The sequence below is a fragment of the Pipra filicauda genome, unplaced genomic scaffold, assembly GCF_003945595.2.
Source record: "Pipra filicauda isolate LSUMZ 115617 unplaced genomic scaffold, ASM394559v2 scaffold413_size774581_pilon, whole genome shotgun sequence".
In the NCBI taxonomy this organism is placed as follows: domain Eukaryota; kingdom Metazoa; phylum Chordata; class Aves; order Passeriformes; family Pipridae; genus Pipra; species Pipra filicauda.
The window spans coordinates 388,819-406,665 of record NW_024104547.1 but is presented as its reverse complement, the minus strand read 5'-3'; the positions used below and the strand labels follow the sequence as shown (position 1 = coordinate 406,665).

General features: G+C 65.6%; 3 protein-coding genes across 4 annotated transcripts; all 3 read right to left on the bottom strand.

Moving 5' to 3' along the window:
- Positions 1-1,723: 1,723 nt before the first annotated feature.
- SLC23A1 (solute carrier family 23 member 1) lies at positions 1,724-5,817 on the bottom strand. Of its 2 annotated transcripts, none has more exons than XM_027745126.2 (15): positions 5,767-5,817; positions 5,193-5,270; positions 4,874-4,978; positions 4,606-4,763; positions 4,425-4,513; positions 4,277-4,344; positions 4,010-4,191; positions 3,792-3,912; positions 3,532-3,688; positions 3,204-3,351; positions 2,980-3,085; positions 2,773-2,902; positions 2,421-2,564; positions 2,183-2,278; positions 1,724-2,053 (listed from the first exon to the last, which is right to left on the bottom strand). In XM_027745126.2, exons 1-15 carry the CDS (start codon positions 5,800-5,802, stop codon positions 1,809-1,811), a joined length of 1,863 nt encoding a protein of 620 aa, XP_027600927.1. In that variant the 5' UTR covers positions 5,803-5,817; the 3' UTR covers positions 1,724-1,808. The 2 variants fall into 2 exon arrangements, with proteins under 2 accessions (XP_027600927.1, XP_027600928.1); XM_027745127.2 differs by having other exon boundaries at positions 4,874-4,975.
- A 209-nt stretch (positions 5,818-6,026) lies between these two features.
- Positions 6,027-7,818, bottom strand: MZB1 (marginal zone B and B1 cell specific protein). Its single transcript, XM_027745122.2, has 4 exons — positions 7,627-7,818; positions 7,233-7,339; positions 6,525-6,629; positions 6,027-6,434 (listed from the first exon to the last, which is right to left on the bottom strand). The coding sequence occupies exons 1-4, from the start codon at positions 7,816-7,818 to the stop codon at positions 6,257-6,259; spliced, it is 582 nt and encodes a 193-aa protein (XP_027600923.2). The 3' UTR covers positions 6,027-6,256.
- A 948-nt stretch (positions 7,819-8,766) lies between these two features.
- PROB1 (proline rich basic protein 1) lies at positions 8,767-13,263 on the bottom strand. Its single transcript, XM_039385484.1, has 2 exons — positions 10,135-13,263; positions 8,767-10,017 (listed from the first exon to the last, which is right to left on the bottom strand). Exons 1-2 carry the CDS (start codon positions 13,261-13,263, stop codon positions 8,767-8,769), a joined length of 4,380 nt encoding a protein of 1,459 aa, XP_039241418.1.
- Positions 13,264-17,847: the final 4,584 nt, after the last annotated feature.

The window sequence follows — 17,847 nt, the reverse complement described above, 5'->3', positions numbered from 1 at the left end:
TCCAAGCCCCATCCAACCTGGCCATGGACACTTCCAGGCATAGGAATTTCTCTTTCCTCACGCTCCCTGTGCTCCCCCTTTGTTCTCCCAATGACTGATCCTGGCTCAGCCCCACTGGCAGCCCTGGGAGCAGGTCATGGCTCCAATAAAGCTGCTCCTGGTGCTTGGCATGAGCTGTGGGAACTCTGGAACTGTGGAATCATGTGGTGGCTGCAACAGTCCCGTCCATTCCTGCTTCCTAACTGTCCATGAATCCCAGAATATCCTAAGCTGGACCCACAAGGATCGCAGAGTCCAACCCTGGCCCTGCACAGCACAGCCCCAGCCTTGCTGTTGATGTCTTTTGGGTTTAAGCTCCGACTAAACCAAACGGGAACACCTCAGGAGCTGGAGCTCTGCAGGGCTGGAGGGGGAGGCAGAGCCTTCTCTCAGGTGTCCTGCAGCAGAACTACATCATTTGTACTCCAGGGGGGAGAACCCCTCCCTCGTGGGGGAGTTCAGGCACATGAACTCATTTTACTGTTGCTCTGTGAAATATTGCTGCAGTTATCCCAGGCTCTGCCTTCCCTACCGGAGAACCAGCCTTCCCAGAGCCAGCAGAACTACCCCGGCATTTCCACTGGAGATGGTTTAGACTCGAGCACCTAAACACAGAAAGGCAGGAAATAACACACCACTGTTCCACAGCCAATTTTTATCAGGAGTGGGAGAGTTTCACCAGCGAGCCCGGCGTGGCTGCAACTTGTCCGTGAACCTCGGCCTGTCCACGGTCACCTTGGGGTGGTGGCAGCTGAGTGCAGCAGCCAGGAGCCAGCGTGTGGAGCACCTGCCTGGCCGTGGGCTGCTCTCCTGGCGTTGGTGTTATCACCCTCCCATATCCCAGCCAGCTCCGGGATGTTTATTGGAGAGGTCTCCACTGGGATGGAGCTGCCGCTGTCCTGTCCCTGGGTTTGGGATGTGACTGGAGCAGAGGTTGCTGCTGAGCAGCACTTGTACCACATCCAGGCTTCCTCTCACTCCTGCTCCAGCCCCAGGAGTGGGCTGTGGGGACAAGAAGCTGGAACAGGCCTGATCAGCCACCTCTGGGCCTGCAGCTGGGGACCCACTGCCGGCACCAGGCAGTGTCACCGGCACAGCCAGGACGAAACCAGCTCTCCAGAGCTCCCCACGCACGAGGGGTTTGCCAAGGCCTTGTGCTGAGCTGCCTCTCCCGCTGCACCGGGTCAAGGCAGAGCCCACCTGGATGAAATCCAGCGTCTCCATGTCGGGCAGCCTGGCAGGGAGTACAGAAAGGTGCTGGTGCAGTGCAGAAGGGTTGAGGGAATGGTGCAGGAGGCAGCAGAGACGCTGGTAGGGCTTGTGTGCTTGAATATTTTATTACTTTTAATGTATAATCTTAAATTAGGCTTCCTAAGGCTGGTCTGGACACTGCTCCACACAGAGCCTGCACCAGTGCTGGGTCACCCGGCCAGAGTGAGGGCACAGCGTGGAAATCCATGGCCCTGGGTGGGAGTTGGTGGCCCTGGGGCTCTGGCTGGCTCCAGTGGTGGCAGACAGGCTTCAGCAAGCGCTGGATGAGCCTCAGCCGGCTGAAGGTTGGGGTGGAGCAAAGCACGGGGGTGGCAGTTCCCAGGCGGGTGCCCCCGGAGCTCGGGGTGTCCCCCGGGAGCAGCGTTGCATTTCCCTATCCCTGTGTCCGAGCCGAGCCGAGCCTTGGCTTTGGCCTTGGCGAGTGCTGATGGATCCCAAGAGCCTCCCTGGGAGCTCGGCTGGGCCTCTCCAGCGCCAGGCAGGAGCCCTGCCCTCGCTCAGACCTTGGTGCACACCGACACCTCGTCCGCGCCGTCCTGCCCATCCGCGGCCGCGCCGCCGCCGCGGGCCCGGGCCCTGAACCCCGTGAACACCGGGCACACGGGCACCCGCCGGAGCCACCGCGCCCTGCGCACCGCGCCCATCCCGAACGGGAAGTCGTAGCTCCGGAGGCTGGCGCCCGCCGTGCTGTCCGAGTGCGCGCCCGCCTTCCACTGCACCAGCCCTCGCTCCTCCTGCGTCCCTGCGGCAGCCGCGATACCCAGTGTCACCCCCTCGCCCTGCCAGGCCCTCCGACAGCTCCAAACCGACACGAATCTGCCCCCAGCCCTTCCTGCTCCCCCCCTGCCCCGGCCCCGTGTGTTGCAGTTACCCGGGATGGTGTTGTCCAGGACGAAGGCGATGGTCCCCCCGACGAACATCTCCGTGGTGAGCAGCACCGTCAGGATCTGGTCCAGCTCGGGGACACCTGTGAGAGCGAGAGATGGAGCCGGGCTGTGCTGTCATGAGCTTAATAATCACTGCTTCCCTGGGGTGGGAGACCACCCGGGAAGTCCTCCCTCCTCTCTCCCTAAATACCCCAAATTAGGGCTTTTCGCGGCTGAGGGTACCTGTGTTAATGGCCCCGGGGTTAGAATCCAGGTAGTTTGGCAGCGTGAGCCCGAAGAACATGGCAAAGCCCAGCACGAAGAGGTTTCGGGAGGAGTTCATGTCGACGAACTGCAGGTTGGAGAGGCCGACGGCCGTGATCATTCCTGTCGGCAGAGACGCGGCGATGCAGGCGGAGGTGCCCGCGGGAGCCGGGCACAGGGAGGGGCTGCCCCAGCAGGGGTGCAAGGAGGCGGTCACGGTCCCACCCAAAACTGCATCCCTTGGGCTCACCAGCCCCAAAATCTGCGGGGACATGGCCCAGGGCTGCTGAGAGCAGCGTTCCGGGTTTGGGGGCGGCTGCGCCGCAGTTACCGAATAAGGTGCAGAACATCCCGCCGAGGACGGGGTCGGGCAGGGAGGCGAAGAGCGCCGTGAACTTGCCGACCGTCCCCAACACGAGCATGATCCCGGCCCCGTACTGGATCACCCTCCTGCTCCCCACCTGCACAGAGACAGCGGCAGGCGGTGACGGTGCCCGCGCCCCCCGGCCGAGCCGGGATTCCTCCCCAGCTCCGGTACCTTGGTCATGCCCAGGACGCCGATGTTGGGGCTGGAGGAGGTGGAGCCGTTGCCGGTTCCCAGCAGCCCCGCGATGATGCAGGAGATGCCCTCGGTGAAAATGCCCCTGAGGAACAACGCGGTCGGGCTGGTTCCCATCCCACTCTCCTGCGGCGTCCCTGACCGGTCTCCAGGGATGCCACGGTGTGAGCGGGGTACCGTGGAGGGGAAACAGCTGTCTGTACCTGTTAATGGCATGCACGGGAGGCGGGGGGGCCCCTGCCAGCCGGGCACAGGAGTAGTAGTCCCCAATGGACTCGATGATGCCTGCCAGCGTGGCACTGAACATGCCCAGCACGGCCGCCGAGGTCACTGTGGGCAGACCCCACTGGCCTGCCCGGAGTCATAGCAGGAGGTCAGAGTTGGGGGCCACCTCAGGCCCCCCTGGTACTCACCACTTTGGGGCCCCCCACGGGTGTTCCCCAGCCCTGGTGATGCTGCACCAGCTCCCCACATCCCCCAGGGCAAAGGGGTATCAGGAGGTCCAGCCCCCTTGGTCTGCCAGGCACTCACAGGGGTAGGGAACCCGGAACCAGGGGGCCACGGACAGGATCTCCCCCCGGGCGTCTGTCCTGGCCTTGTACCCATATTCCTCGGGCTCGCTGGGGAAGACACCGGTGCGGGTCAGCACGTAACAGAACAGCCACACCACCATGATAGCCAGGATGATCTGCGGGGCAGAGACCAGGGAAGCATCCACAGTGCTTACAAACCCATGCCTGGAAAAGGAGGGATTTGGGGGGCACTCCAGGATGCTCCCAGCCAGTCCCTACCGGGAACATCTTGAAGATCTGGAAGCGAAACAGGACGAAGCCGCGGCCCCGGCGGTAGCCGGGCAGGCAGATGGCAACCTGCCGCAGGTACTGGGCAAACAGCACGATCAGCAGGATGGTCCTGGGGGAAGAAAAGCACAGGGTCCCTCGTGCCCCTGGCGTCCTCCTGGCTGCGTTGGACAACCCTACCCCCCTGTCCCCCCGTCCCTGTGCCGTACATCACAGCGATGCCCCAGTGGGAGCCGGCGCGCTCGCCGGCCGCCTGGAACACGGACAGTCCGATGAGGGACACGGTGGGGGTGACGGTCAGCGGCCCGATGTAGCTGAGCAGCGCCCCGGGGAGCCCCAGCAGCCCGATGACCACCTCCACCAGGCTGGACACCATGATGGCCCCCTGGATCTGCAGGGCAGGGAGAGGTGGAGGGAGGGGGGTCAGCGGCCTGCCAGGGGTTTTGGGGTCCCCCGGCGGTGGTGGCAGGATGTACCTCTCGCATGCGGGGCTGCCAGATGTGGGAGGTGTTGAGCGGCAGTGACCAGTTGCCATAGATCTGCTCTGGGGGGGGAGGGGGGTGAAGTGGTCCCGGGGGGGGCAGGGAGCAGCTGGACACCCCCCTGCACCCCCTCTGCCCTCACCTTCAGGAGGGCATCGCCACTTCTCCAGGGCCAGGATGGACTTGGCAGGGATGAGGAAGGCCAGCGCGCTCGCCTGGAAGAGGGGCAGCCTGGGGGGACGAGAGGGGATCCTGTGCCCACGGCCCAGGGGTGGGCAGGACCCGGGGGCGGGCAGGGGGTCCCACCGGGGCCACGGCTCTACCTGATGCCCACGGTGGTCTGGATGAGGGTGGTGATGCCCACACAGGTGAAGATGGTGCCGATGAGGTAGCTGACGGTGAGCTGGTCCTTGCCCACGCACATGCTCTCGGCCAGCAGGAACGGGATGGCGACGGTGCCACTGAAGCAGGTCAGGTAGTGCTGGGGGGCAAGGGGGGCTCAGCAGGGTTGGGGGGGCCATGGGTGCCCCATGGCACAGGGAGCAGGGGCTTGGGATCTGCCAGTGGGGCTCCCCCCTTTCCAGGCTGTACCTGGAAGCCGAGCAGGATGCAGAGGTACCAGGGGGGCACGTCCTCAATCTTGTAGAGCATGTCCACCTCCGGCTGGGGGGGCCTGGTGCCCCCCCTCGGGTCCTGCTGTGTGGGGACACAGCTCAGCCGTGGCTCACCCTGGGGACTGGGGGCAGGCAGTGGCACCCCACACTGTCCCCATAGGTGGCACAGGCTGCCCCGTGGGAGCCCTTGCGCCCTCAGGGATGGTGAGGGGTCCTGGCCGGCTGGTCTACATCCCATGGTGTGTTAGAGATGGATTTGGGGTGCTGTGCTGCCCACGGGGTGCCCCAGTACTCACCCTGCCCTCCGCAGGCGGCTCCTTCCTGGGATTCTGTGGGGAGCCGGCAGGAGCAGGAGCCAGAGCCAAGTTCCCATTCTGGCAGTGAGGGTGAGGTGGGGGCTGGGTCAGTGTGGGCCTGGGTGGCCCATGGGAACGGGGCTGGCCTCTGCCCTGGGGATGTGGGGGGACACCAGGCCATAGCTTATCTTGTGTCTGCTCAGTCCCACCCGGCACCACCTCTGACCCTCAAAAGGGGTCTAGGCTCCAAAACCCACTGGTCCCTCTGTGATGGTTTGTCCCTGGAAAGTGTGGAGGGGGGTTCCCGCTGGCCCTAGGGTGCCTAGACCACCCTGCAGGTGCTGGGAAAGCTGGCACAAACCAGTCCGAGCCACAGCATCTCTGCATGTCCCGTTGGCCCCAGGATTCCCCGCAGTTCCCAGGCTCATCCCGCCCTTTGCCAGCCCCAGCAGGGCATCCTGACCCTGCGCTGGCCGTGGCGTGAGTTAATACCCCTGGTCACCACCTCCCTCCCCGCCGCCCCGGGTTGTGACCGAGGGATGGGGATTGGGACAGGGATGGAGGCTGCGTTCACCTGGGGCTTAGCCAGGTCCCCCGAGCGGGTCTCCATCCTCCGGCGACGCGTCCCCGGCGGCGATGTCACCGCTCGGGGGTTTTATGGCCGTGGGAAGGACTTTAGTCACCTCCCGGGCGGTGGCCGTGGCAGGGGCGGCGGGCGGGAGGGCGGCCATTGGCTGCGGGTTGTGAAACCAGGGAGCGCAGCCCCGGGACGGGTCAGCCATTAACTGCTTTAATTGGGGCTGCACCCGCCGGGAGCACCGCGCGGTGAAACATTAGAGCCGGTGGGTTACAGAGTAATTCCGGGCGGTAATGTCCGGCCGGGCGGGACAGCGGCTGCTGCCGCATCTCCCCCGGGCTGCGCGTCGAGGGACAGCGGCGACAGCGGCGACAGCGGCGACAGGCGACTCCGGGAGGGCTCCCACCGCCCGGCACGTGTCGGCTCCCGCCGGGGACGAAGTCGGCTCCGAAGGTCGCCGGGGCATTAAGCATTAACCGCGCCGGGGCTACAGCTCGTTCTGCAGCGCCTTGGGGGGGGCGGGCACCCCGGCCTTGCCGCCGCCGCAGGGCCCCTTGTCCCCGTGGCACAGCAGCTCCCGCAGCGCCGCCGGGCCCCGCCGGTGGCTCTCGTAGATCTGCGCCTCCCCCTGCTCGCCCACGTAGCCGTGGCACATCTTGGAGAGCCTGCGAGGAGCCGGGGTGGTCACGCTGCATCCCCCGCCCTGCTGGGGGGACAGTGCCCGGACCCCCCTGCGTTGCCAAACTCGCGCTTACCTGCCCGGCCACGGTCCCCCCGACACCATCACGCTCACGGGCTCCCGACTGGGCAGCCCCGGCCCCGCCAGGCGCTTCTGCCCGTCCAGCTCCTGCACCCCATAACTGCGGGGAGAGGGGGAGCGGGAGAAAAAAGGGTCCCTGGGAACACCCCTGTCCCTGGGGACACCTTGATCCCGGGGGATACCCTGATCCCTGGGGCACCCCAATCTCTGGGGACACCCCTATCACTGGGGACACCCTGGTCCCTGGGGCACCCCCATCCTTGTGGACACTCTGATTCCTGGGGAACCCCCATCCCTGAGGACACCCCCATCCTTGGTGACACCCTGATTCCTAGGGATACCCCTATCCTTGTGGACATATCTATCTATGCCTGGAACATCCCCATCCTGGGGGACACCCTAATCCCTGGGAACACTCCTGTTCCTGGGGACAACCTGATCCCTGGGGATACCCTGGTCCCTGGGGCAACCTTATCACTGGGGACTCTGATCCCTGGGGATACCCTGGTCCCTGGGGCAACCTTATCACTGGGGACTCTGATCCCTGGGGATACCCTGGTCCCTGGGGCAACCTTGTCCCTGGGGACTCTGATCCCTAGGAAGACCTCTATCCTTGAGGACACACCTGTCCCTGGTGACACTTTAATCCGTGGACAAACTCCATCCCTGGGGTCAACCCCATTTCCAGGGACACACCACTCACCTCTCCCAGCCCTGTGAGCAGCTCCTCTCCAGCACCTCCATGTAGTCGGACTCCTTCAGTGCCTTCCTGCCCACCTTCCCCTCCGCTCTGCTCAGCTGCTCCTCAATCTGGGGTGAAAAAGAGCAGAATCTGGGCAGTGAGGGTGGCAGCCTCTCCATGACCCCGCTCCCAAGCAGGAGTGGGATCTGCACCCCCTTCCTTGCGGCCCTGGCACCTGCAGCACTTCTGCAGGGGTTGGTGGGTCCACGAGGAGCCCCAAAGGCCCTTCAGGGTGCCAATGCGGGGATGTGCATCAATGGGGTGCCCAGGGGAGCCAGCAGCGTCTCCCCAGGCTGAAGCAGCCCTGTAAGGGTTCTCACTCGCAGTCCTGGGGGTCCATCTCCCCCATCCCCACCTGGAAGGCGATGGCTCTGCAGGCGTCACAGCGCAGGGACTCGGGCATGTGGGGCGAGAGCTGCTCCTCGGGGCTGAGCTGGGGCGCGGGGACGGAGTGGGACCGGGCGGCGGGGGGGTCCCCACACATCTCCTCGGCCCTCGGCCCCCCCAGCAGGCTCAGGGCCAGCCACGCCACCAGCGCCAGCCCCATCCTGCCTCTCCCCGCCGGCCCCATCCTGCCCCGCTGCTCACAGCGCCGGGGGAGCTGCGGGGTGGCTTTAAACACCCCGGGGCCAACGCACCTGCATCCGGCCCGGGGCAGGAAGGGGATTGTGTGCGTGGGTGTGTGTGTCCCTCCCCCCCCCGAGCGCCCTCTCTCAGGGAGGTTTGTGGTGTCGTTCAGTCTTGTAACGACTCATCCCTCCTCCTCCACCCAAATCCTTCCCGGGGTGGTGTGGACCTACCGGGGCTGGGGCTGGGTGGGGGTTTGGGACTCAGAGATGGGGCTCAGGGATGAGGTTTGGTGTTCAGGACTGAGCTTTGAGGTTAAGGGCTGGGATTTGGGGTTCCAGGCTGAGGTTTGAGGTTGAGAGTTGGAATTTGGGGCTCCTGGCTGGGGTTTGAGGTTCAGGGCTGAGGATCAGGGTTCGCTGATGACTGCAGAGTCCCCTCCTGCTCCCGGGGTTGGGATTCATCTGGTGGACACTCCAAGACAGACAAATGGACTGCAGGTCCCGAGTGCCTCAGCCTCTCACCCCCACCCCCCCTTACAGACCTTACAAGCACGGGACGACTAAGCAGGTTTAACACTGTATCAGCATTTTTATTACTATTTTAGGGTGTCTGTGCTGCCACCGTGGCTAGGAGGGCCATTACCCCCTATGCCGACCAGCCCGGGTCACCCTTGGGATGGGACCAGAGGACAGGCTTGGCACCTTGTCCCTTTGCCGGCAGGGGTCCATGACTCCATGTCCCCCCCAGAGCTGTCGGGTGCTCACACTGGAAAATACCCTTTTTCTCCCCGTTTTCGTGAGGAGCCAGCGAGGTCCAGCCGGTGCCCACTCAGCCGTGGGCAGGGGCACTCCCGTGCCAGGGGTGATGCTGACTGTGGGACTAAAGCCCAGCCACGGGAAGGGACATTCCAGGCGGGTCCGTCCCGTCACATCCGGAGCTGAGGTCCCTTCTCGGGGCTGGTGCGGGCAGGGGGCTGGGCGGGGCTGGGGCTGGCCCGCATCCCCGTGGGGATGTAGTACAGGCTCTCCAGGTACCCACAGTCGGGACCCCCGGTAGCAGAAGCCCCCTCGCCCTTGGGAGCAGAGCTGGGGGTCCCGGCCGAGCCGGGGTTGTCGGCAGGCGGCAGGTCGGGGTGTGGCGGGGAGGGGGCGGAGGGCGGGGGCGGTGCCGGGAGCCCCGGGAAGCCACCGTAGGGTGTGTAGGATGGGCCATAGACCCCCGGGGCCATGACCAGGGGGTTGAAAGGTGCCTGGTAGAGCCCGGTGTGAGATGCCACTGGTGGGACGAGCACCTCCAGGTACTGCCCGGTCTCGGGGTCGTAGAGTGTTTTCATCTGGGGCTGCCGCGGGGGCTCCACGTAGTAGCACTTCCCGCTGCTGGGATCGACCAGCATCCTCCGCTGGGGGGGCAGGGGGGCGGCCAGGGGCTTGGGGGGGCTCTGCCTGCTCCTGCCACTCGGTGAGGCAATGTCAGTCCTCCTTAGGAAGTGGGGACCGTCCTCCAGGTGGGGCTGGGCCGGGGGCTCCGCAGCGGCTGGGCCCTCGGGGGGCCGGGGCAGGGGGGGCTCAGGGCTGGGTTTGCTCCAGGGCGCTTCCCCACCAGCCAGAGGATACAGCCCCGGTCCCAGCGGAGCACTGGCTGGGTTGGGGGCCAGAGGGGATCCAAAGAAAGAGCTGGACATGCTGGAGACTGACGGATGCCCAAGGGAAGCTGGGACTGGGTTGGTGACCAAGGGGGATCCAAAGGATGAGCTGGTGGGGTTGGGGACCAAGGGGTTCCCAAAGGATGCACTGGATGGATTGGGCACCAAGGGGTTCCCAAAGGATGCACTGGATGGATTGGGCACCAAGGGGTTCCCAAAGGATGCACTGGATGGATTGGGCACCAAGGGGTTCCCAAAGGATGCACTGGATGGATTGGGCATCAAAGGGTTCCCAAAGGATGCACTGGATGGATTGGGCACCAAGGGGTTCCCAAAGGATACATTGGGTGCATTGTGGACCAGTGGGGACCCAAAAGATATGCTGGATGGATTGGGGACCAAGGGAGACCCAAAAGATGCACTGGATGGATTGGGGAACGAGGGGGACCCAATGGATACGCTGGTTGGATTGGAGACCAAGGGGTTCCCAAAGGATGTGCTGCACAGGTTGGGAACCAAAGGGGTCCCGAAAGACTTGTTGTGGTTGGAGACCAAGGGAGTCCCAAATGATGTGCTGGCCAGGCTGGAGGCAGATGGGTAGCCAAAGGATGAGTTAGTCACATTGGTGACCATGGAGGTCCCAAAGGATGCACTGGACAGGCTGGGGACTGCAGGGGTCCCAAAGGATGTGCTGGCCAGGTTGGGGATCAAAGGAGTCCCAAAGGATGTGCTGGCTGGGTTGGGAACCAAGGGGGTCCCAAAAGATGTGTTGGCTGGGTTGGGAACCAAGGGGGTCCCAAAGGATGTGTTGGCTGGGCTGGGGACTAAGGGGGTCCCAAAGGATGTGTTGGCTGGGCTGGGGACTAAGGGGGTCCCAAAGGATGCACTGCCTGGGTTGGGAACCAAGGGGGTCCCAAAGGATGAGCTGGCTGGGCTGGGGACCAAGGGGGTCCCAAAGGATGCAGTGCCTGGGTAGGGGACGGAGGGCAGCTTTGGCATTGGTGAGGATTTGGGGGCTCTCTCGGGCATTGCCAAGTAGTTGGAGTTGTCAGGCGGGTGTGGCTCTGTGGCTCCCGGCCACTGCGGTGAGAACTCCCAGGGCTCCCTCCACTCTGGCAGCTGCCCGGGGGCACTGTCACCTCTCTCCCCGGCTCGGAGAGGGGCAGAGGGGCCGGTGCCACCAGCAGAGCCACCACTGCCCACCGACACCCTCCGGCTGCCCAGCGGCTCCTGCCTGTGCTCGCCGGCCCGTGGCTCCGCCGGGCTCCTCGCGGCCGGTTCTGCAGGCCGGGGGTGGGTGCTGCCGCCGGCCGGGGGTCCTGCCCGGGGGTCCCCGCTGTCACTGCCGCCAAGCCACTGCCCCGTCACCTCGCCCCTCTTGGCCATGTGGAGCCCTCCAGTGCCACCAAGGCTGCGTCCCTCCTTTCCCTCCATGGGACCGGGTGGCGACGGAGGGAGGAGAACGGTCTTCTCTGTCCGCAGCACGGCGCTGCTCTGGGCCGGGGAGCCCTCCCTGGCCACCGGGGACGGCCGACCCACCAGGACGTGCAGGTGGGTCTCCACGTGCGGCACCCCCTCGGCCACCGGCGCCCGCGGGGGCACCCTGAGCTCGCTCCGCTCCCGGCGCGGGGGGGACACCGGCGGGTCCTCCACGGTGGCCGCTTCCCTGCGCGTGGCCTGGACCCTCGTGATGTTGATGGGGGAGCTGTGGGTGGGCGAGGGCTGGCTGCCTGGGGGCTTTGCGGGCCCCTCGGCACACACTGGGGCCGGCTCTCGGCCGGCGGCTGCCGGCACCTCCTCCCCGCCCGGCTCGGCCGCGGGCTCCCGGCGGCGCACGGAGGTGCAGTGGATGACCAGCGGGGTGGCCGGGAGCGGGTCCCCGCTCCTCGCCGGTGCCGCAGTGCCACGGGATGCGCCGGCAGTCCCGAAGCTGAGGCTGTAGCTGCTCTTCACCAGCTTGCGCACGTCTCGGGGCTGCGGGACGCGCCCCTTCCCCTTCTCCTCCGGCTTGGGGGGGATGGCCGGTGGGGACCTCCGGGGTGCCGGGATGCCAGGGCTGGGCGGCCGGCGGGGCGCTGCCGGTGGCTTCTCCTCCGGCCGGCTCTGCGGCAGCTTCCTCATCTCCTGTGCCCGGGGGGCGAAGTGACGTCGCGGTGGCGTGGCGGGGAGTGCCCAGCTGTCGGCCTTGAAGGGGAGGGCTTGAGAGCGGATGGGGCCGATGGCTCGCTCCTTCAAGCTGGGCCACGGCTTTGGTGCTCTCCCAAATCTGGGGGCGACATCCAGCACCTTCCCCACCCCGGGCTGGCCTTCGAACAAGGCGCGCGCTCGCTGGTAGCAGATCCTCTCCGACGTCTGTTCCTCACTGGCACTGGGCAGCCAGCGGCCCTCCAGCACCTCCTGGTACTTCATCCTCTGGTTGAGCTCATTGAAGGTCTTCCTCAGGTTGCAGACAGTCTCCCTGGTCGCCTCGCTCAGCACCACCCCCTTGGTGGGATGGGTGGTGGTGGTGTTCCCCACGGACACGGGCATCCCGCCGCCCCGCAGGTCCTCGGCCGAGAAGCTGCAGTCTGAGCGCGACAGTGAGCTGGACTTGCCCTCCAGACCATCCCCCAGCAGGTCGGTGCCGGCGGAGGACGGCCCCGAGGAGGTGGAGCTGCCCCGCAGCCCCTTCTGCTCCATCTTGATGCGTTGCTCGTACTGCATCTTCTTGGCCAGGACGTTTTTCACGAGGCACGAGGCCGCCCTGGTCCTGTCGGTGCCGCTGTCCAGGGAGGCCGTCTTCATGAACTGCTGGTAGTTGAGCCTGAAGTCGTCGCCGATGGCCCTGCCCTTGCTGGGGGGCTCCTTCCTGGCAGGGGGCTGGGGCTGGGGCGCCGGGCCGTCCCCCCGGGGGCCAAAACCCGTCTCCTTCCTCTCCTTCCTCTTCAGCAGGATCTGGCGCTTGGGCACCGTCCTCTTCTTGCCGTGGCCTTTCCTGGCCTCTCCGCTCTCCAGTTCCACGTCCACGCACTCGAACTGCTCCTTCCCCAGCAGCTCCCCGTCCACGGCGGCGGGGAAGGGCCAGCCCATCCTGCCGTGGAGGGCCGTCCCTGCGCCCCGGGGCTCCCCGGCGGCCGCCGGCCACCGCCGCGGGCGCCCGCCGTCCTCCGACAGCGAGTTGGAGAGGCTGGACGAGGTGTGGGAGCTGCACATGTCGAGGCGGGCGCCGGGGAGCCCCGAGAGGCTGCGGAAAGCCCTGGCCGTCAGCGCCTGCACCTCGCCGTCCAGCTCGTCCGAGTCGCTGGGCGCCCCGCCGAGCATCCCCCCGGGCTGCCGGGGCACCGCCGGCTCCCCGCCCGCCGCCGCGGCCGTCCCGGGCTGCCGGTCCCCGCCGCGGGGACCCATCCTGCCCCCCTGCCCCGGCGCTGGGCTATTCTTAGCCGGGCCGGACAGCTGAGCCTGCTGCGGGCGGGCGAGGGGGCCGGGCGGGGGATCGCCGGGGGCCCCCGCCGGAGCCCAGCGCTCCGGGGCAGCCCGGGGGGGCGGCCCCTCCTCGTCCAGATACTCCAGGCAGTCCTTGAAGGTCTCCGTGCCGTCCGAGCACAGCGCGGAGTGGTAGGAGGACACGGAGGACCCCGACATGCTCTTGGCGAGGTCGTCGCGGGGCAGCCCGGGGAGGTTTCCCTCCTCCTCCTCCTCCGCGGACCGCCGGCCGTCCCCCCCCGGGCGGGGACCGTCGCCGTCGGGGCCAGGCAGCTCGGCGGGGGACAGCGGCCCGGGGTCCCTCTTCGCGCGGGGCATCACGGCAGGGGGGCCCCGCGGAGCCAGCCGGGGCCGGGGGACCCTCCTCGGTGCTGGGGCTGCTCCGCCGGGGCCGGGGAACCCTCCTGGGTGCGGGGGTCGCTCCGCCGGGGCCGCTGGCTCGTCCTTCTGGCTCGCCCGCCGTGCCGGCGGCTGGACCCGGCGGGGCAGAGCAGCCCCTCGATCACATGGACTCAGCGAGCGCCAGCCGGGCGAGCCGATGCCAAGTGCATTGCAGGGATGCCACGGCCGCCCCCGGCCTCGGGGACCTGCCGGGGGGCTGCTGGTACCACCCCCTGCCCCCTCGCCCTGCGACGCTGCTCCCCAAACCCCCAGGCGAGGTCCCAGGGCATCCCTACACCCCACACGGGTCCCCGGGTGTGTGATCCCGTGGAACGAGCTGGGCTGCCCTGGAGCTGGGGGACCTGCAGACCCCTCTGGGGATGCCCCATCCCCGCTGCTGAGGGCACAGCAGGGTCCCAAAGCTACAGCTCTGTCCCCCCCCATGGCTCATTTCCCAGCCCCTCTGCCCACCTTGCCACAGGCATGGTGCGTCCCCATGCTGTGGGTTCCCCAAACCCCACCCTGCCCCAAGCAGTGGCTCCCTCAGATCTAATCCAAGTGGCCAGGAACAAACTGAAGGCTTGGGACGACCCCGGGCATGGAACACCCCTGGGACTCACAGGAGCTGACCGATGGACCGCTACCATGTGTCTTTTTTGGGGAGACCCAAAGCCAGCAGCTGGGGTGGCTGGGGTGGCACGAGGGTCTCTGCAGCTTCCTGGCCCAAATCACTGCCGGTGGAGCCCAGTCTCAGCTTTTGTGGGGATTTTTGCTGTGAAGCAGCAGTAGCAGGTGCTCCCCACTGCTGCCAGCCCCAGAGCAACCTGATGCCCAAGTCCTCTGGGTTCATGCAGAGACTAAATTTAAACCTTGGCAAGGAGAAGGAGGCGAGGAAAGCTTCCCAGAGAGCTGGGTTGGCGCTTAACCCTTTGCTGGGTTGAGTTTGCAGGTGGCATTTGTACCCAGGGGAGCAGAGGGTACCTTGCCATAGGCAGCACTCACTGGCACAGTGGCCTTGGGCAATAGAATGTGTGTGTGATTTCAAATTCCCAAATCCCTAAATCCCACCCTTTCTTCATGGAAAGGGTGGTCAGGCACTGGCAGAGGTTCCCAGGGCAGTGGTGGAGTCCCCCATCCCTGGAGGGATTTAAAAGACATGTAGATGTGGCACTTGGGGACAGGGTTGGGGGTGGCCTTGGCAGTGCTGGGGGAGCAGTTGGACTCGATGGTCTTAGTGGGCTTTTCCAACCTAAGTGGTTCCATGATTCTGTGGAATATTGATTCTATAGCTGGGTCACTGCTGGCTCCAACCCTGGGGACGTGCAGGCAGCCCCTGCCTGCTGCTGGATTTGCAGTGCCAGGGGATGTACAGACGCACAGCACAGCGGGGGATGTGGTTCCCCTCCAGCTGAGCTGACTCCTTGATCCCAGCTGCTCCAGATTCCAGCAGGAATTCCAGCATTCTCCCTCCCCTGCCCAGGGTCATACCCAGGATCCCAGTGCCACCAGCAGCTGATGGGAACAGGAGGTTTGTCCAGCCCAGGTTCACTGGTGTCCCACTGAGCCTCCCAGGGTGTCTCACTGATGCCTTTGGTGCATCTGGGTACCAGTGCTGGGGGTGAGGAGGAGGCAGGGAGGGCACAGGGACAGCTGTGGGAGTGGGGAAGCTCTGGATAAGGTAAAATAATGAGCTCAGCAGGAGGATCCCTGCGGGCACAAAGGGAAAGGTCCTTGTGCTCCTGCCTGCAGGTCCTGCTGTCCTGGCAGTGCTGAGAAGCAGATTTAGGGCAATGACTCGTGTAACTGCTGTAAACCTTTCACAGTCACACAATCACACAATCACCAACTGGTTTGGGTTGGAAGGGACCTGAAAGATCATCTCCTTCCACCCCCTGCCATGGGCAGGGACACCTTCCAGTGTCCAAGGTTGCTCCAAGCCCTGTCCAACCTGGCCTTGGACACTTCCAGGGATCCAGGGGATCCCACAGCTTCTCTGGGCAACCTGTGCCAGGGCCTCCCCACCCTCACAGGGAAAAATTTCCTCCCAGTGTCCCACCTCACCCTGCCCTCTGGCAGTAGGAAGCCATTCCCTGTTGTCCAGGCCCTTGTCTCCAGTCCCTCTCCAGCTCTCCTGGAGCCCCTTTAGGCCCTGGAAGGGGCTCTCAGGTCTCCCAGAGCCTTCTCTCCTCCTGGTGAACACCCCCAGCTCTCCCACTCTCAGCACAGTCCTTGCTGCTGCTGCATCTCTGACATCCGGGTACTGCCAAACCCAGACTGATCACAGTGCCAACAGCTGTGGCAAGTGACACAACAGCACTGGGGGCTGCATGGGAGGCTGGAGCTGTGCTGGACACCCACTGTCTGTCCATCCATCCATCCATCCATCCATCTGCTTCCTGGCAGTGCTGGGGAGGGGAATGACCTGCATAGCCCCTGCTCCAGCTCCATGAGGATGCAGGGCTGGGCTGCACAAGGACTGTCAGCTCAATGGGCTTCTCCCAACATCTTTAACAAGACCAAGGGCTGGTGCTGCACCCGGGTTGGGGCAACCCTGGGATCAATCCAGGTTGGAGATGAACAGATGGAGCAGCCCTGGGAGAAGGACTTGGGGGGCTGGTGGGGGACAGGCTGGAGATGACCCAGCCCAGAGACCCCCCGTGCCCTGGGCTGATCCCACAGCGTGGGCAGCAGGGCAGGGGGGATTCTGCCCCTCTGCCCCTCAGCTGAGACCCCCCTGCAGAGCTGCTCCAGCCCTGGGGAACAGCACAGGGAGGACATGGAGCTGCTGGAGAGAGTCCAGAGGAGGCACCAAGAGGATCAGAGGGCTGGAGCAGCTCTGCTGGGAGGAAAGGCTGGGAGAGTTGGGATTGTTCAGCCTGGAGAAGGGAAGGCTCTGGGGAGACCTGAGAGCCCCTTCCAGTTCCTAAAGAGGCTCCAATAGAGCTGGAGAGGGACTTGGGACAAGGGCCTGGAGTGACAAGGGAGAATGGCTTCAAACTGCCAGAGGGATGGGATTAGTTAGATGGGATACTGGGAAGAAATTCTTCCCTGTGAGGGTGGTGATCGCAATCCTGCCCTGAACAACCCGTCTGGGTGTGCTGTGGGAACACAGTGGGAACGGGCCGGGCAGTCCCATCTCTCCGCCCCGGCTGGAGAACTCCTGGGCAAGGGCCACACTCCAGCACCTGCATCTCCTCCTCCTGGTCCTGGGATTCCTCCCCACCCTCAGTGTGGCTCCTGATTTGCAAACAGCAAAGAGAGGAGGGCATGGAGACCCCGGGGTCCTCTTGCCAACCAAGGTCCAACAGGTTTAGGGTCAGAGGCTGCAGATGCACCTTCCAGCACCCAGAGCAGGTCGGGGTGTGCGTGGGAGCCTCGGGCACAAACACGTTATAGAACAGCGGGTGGACCAGGCTGAGCCAGCCTTGCTAATTAAACACTGATTTATGTTTAAGCCAGCGGGATCCTGCCTGCAGGTCACCACTGCATTTGCTTATTAACCTGGATTTGGTGCCAGCTCGGTGTGTGCTCACTCACCTTAGCGCTGGCATGCTCAGCACAGAGGCAGCGAGGAGGAGGAGGAAGCTGCTGGGAGCTGCCCAAAGCAGGACGTGCTTCTCCCACGCTGGAGCTGCTTTTTGCAACTCCGGAAGAGCAGGAAACACTGGCCCAGCTTGGCTTTCAGAGCCAACCCTGGAGTTCAGTTGGGATCTGGGCACCCGGGACACGCCAGCAGCCCTGGCAGAGCTCGGGCACTGCGACACCCCGGGGCTGCTGTGTGAGCCCGGGGCAGGTATGAACAGCTCAAAGGGACCCTTCCACCTCCCCCCCCCGTGTGGGGATGTCACGGGGCTGCCCTGCAGGGCAGGGGGTGCTGCCCGGGCAGGCACCAGGGCTGTGTGCCAGAGTGCCCCGGCCCGGAGCGCGGGCCCAGGCTGGGCAACAGCAGGGCAGGAGGGTCCTGCAACCAGGAGGTGCCACGGCAGGGCTTTGACAGGCAGGGCCCGGCCCTGTTCCTCCTGCCCTGCTTCCCAGACCCAGTTCCCAGCCCCCTGCCCTGCTTCCCACTGCCCTGCTCCCAGTTCCTTGCCCCGCTCCCAGCTCCCTGTCCCACTCCCAGCCCCGAACCCCACTCCCAGACTCCTGCTCCTCTCCCATCCCCCTGTCCTGTTCCCAGCCCCCTATCCCACTCCCAGCCCCGCTACCCCTCTCCCATTCCCATTCCCATTCCCGCAGGGTCCCAGCACCGTGGGCCGGCCAAGGGGCGTGGCCTGAACAGACCCCGCCCCCGGAAGGTGAGGTCTGAACAAGCCCCGCCCCCACCGCGCCCCCGCCCCTTCCCGGTGCTGGGACAGGAACGGGGCCGGTCTCGATCCCGGTCCCGGTCCCGATCCCGTCCCTGTCCCGGGCTCGCCCGCGGCAGCCCCAGCCCTGCCCGCCCGTCGCCACGTCCCGCTCCCCCAGCGCCGGGCCCGGCCCCGCCATCCCGCCTGGCACACTCCCACTGCCCCTCCTTCCACA

What these genes read in the sequence shown, in the direction of transcription:
- SLC23A1 (XM_027745126.2), bottom strand. Translation starts at nt 5,802, where the DNA reads ATGGAGACCCGCTCGGGGGACCTGGCTAAGCCCCAG. An exon ending in CACTGGGGCATCGCTGTGAT is followed by an intron (nt 3,913 to 4,009) that starts GTACGGCACAGG and finishes TTCTTCCCCCAG; the next exon opens with GACCATCCTGCTGATCGTGC. An exon ending in AGATCTTCAAGATGTTCCCG is followed by an intron (nt 3,689 to 3,791) that starts GTAGGGACTGGC and finishes TCTGCCCCGCAG; the next exon opens with ATCATCCTGGCTATCATGGT.
- MZB1 (XM_027745122.2), bottom strand. Translation starts at nt 7,818, where the DNA reads ATGGGGCTGGCGCTGGTGGCGTGGCTGGCCCTGAGCCTGCTGGGGGGG. An exon ending in GCAGAGCCATCGCCTTCCAG is followed by an intron (nt 7,340 to 7,626) that starts GTGGGGATGGGG and finishes TTTTCACCCCAG; the next exon opens with ATTGAGGAGCAGCTGAGCAG. An exon ending in TGCTCACAGGGCTGGGAGAG is followed by an intron (nt 6,630 to 7,232) that starts GTGAGTGGTGTG and finishes CTCTCCCCGCAG; the next exon opens with TTATGGGGTGCAGGAGCTGG.
- PROB1 (XM_039385484.1), bottom strand. Translation starts at nt 13,263, where the DNA reads ATGCCCCGCGCGAAGAGGGACCCCGGGCCGCTGTCCCCCGCCGAGCTG. An exon ending in CAGTCCCCAGCCTGTCCAGT is followed by an intron (nt 10,018 to 10,134) that starts GCATCCTTTGGG and finishes AACCACAACAAG; the next exon opens with TCTTTCGGGACCCCTTTGGT.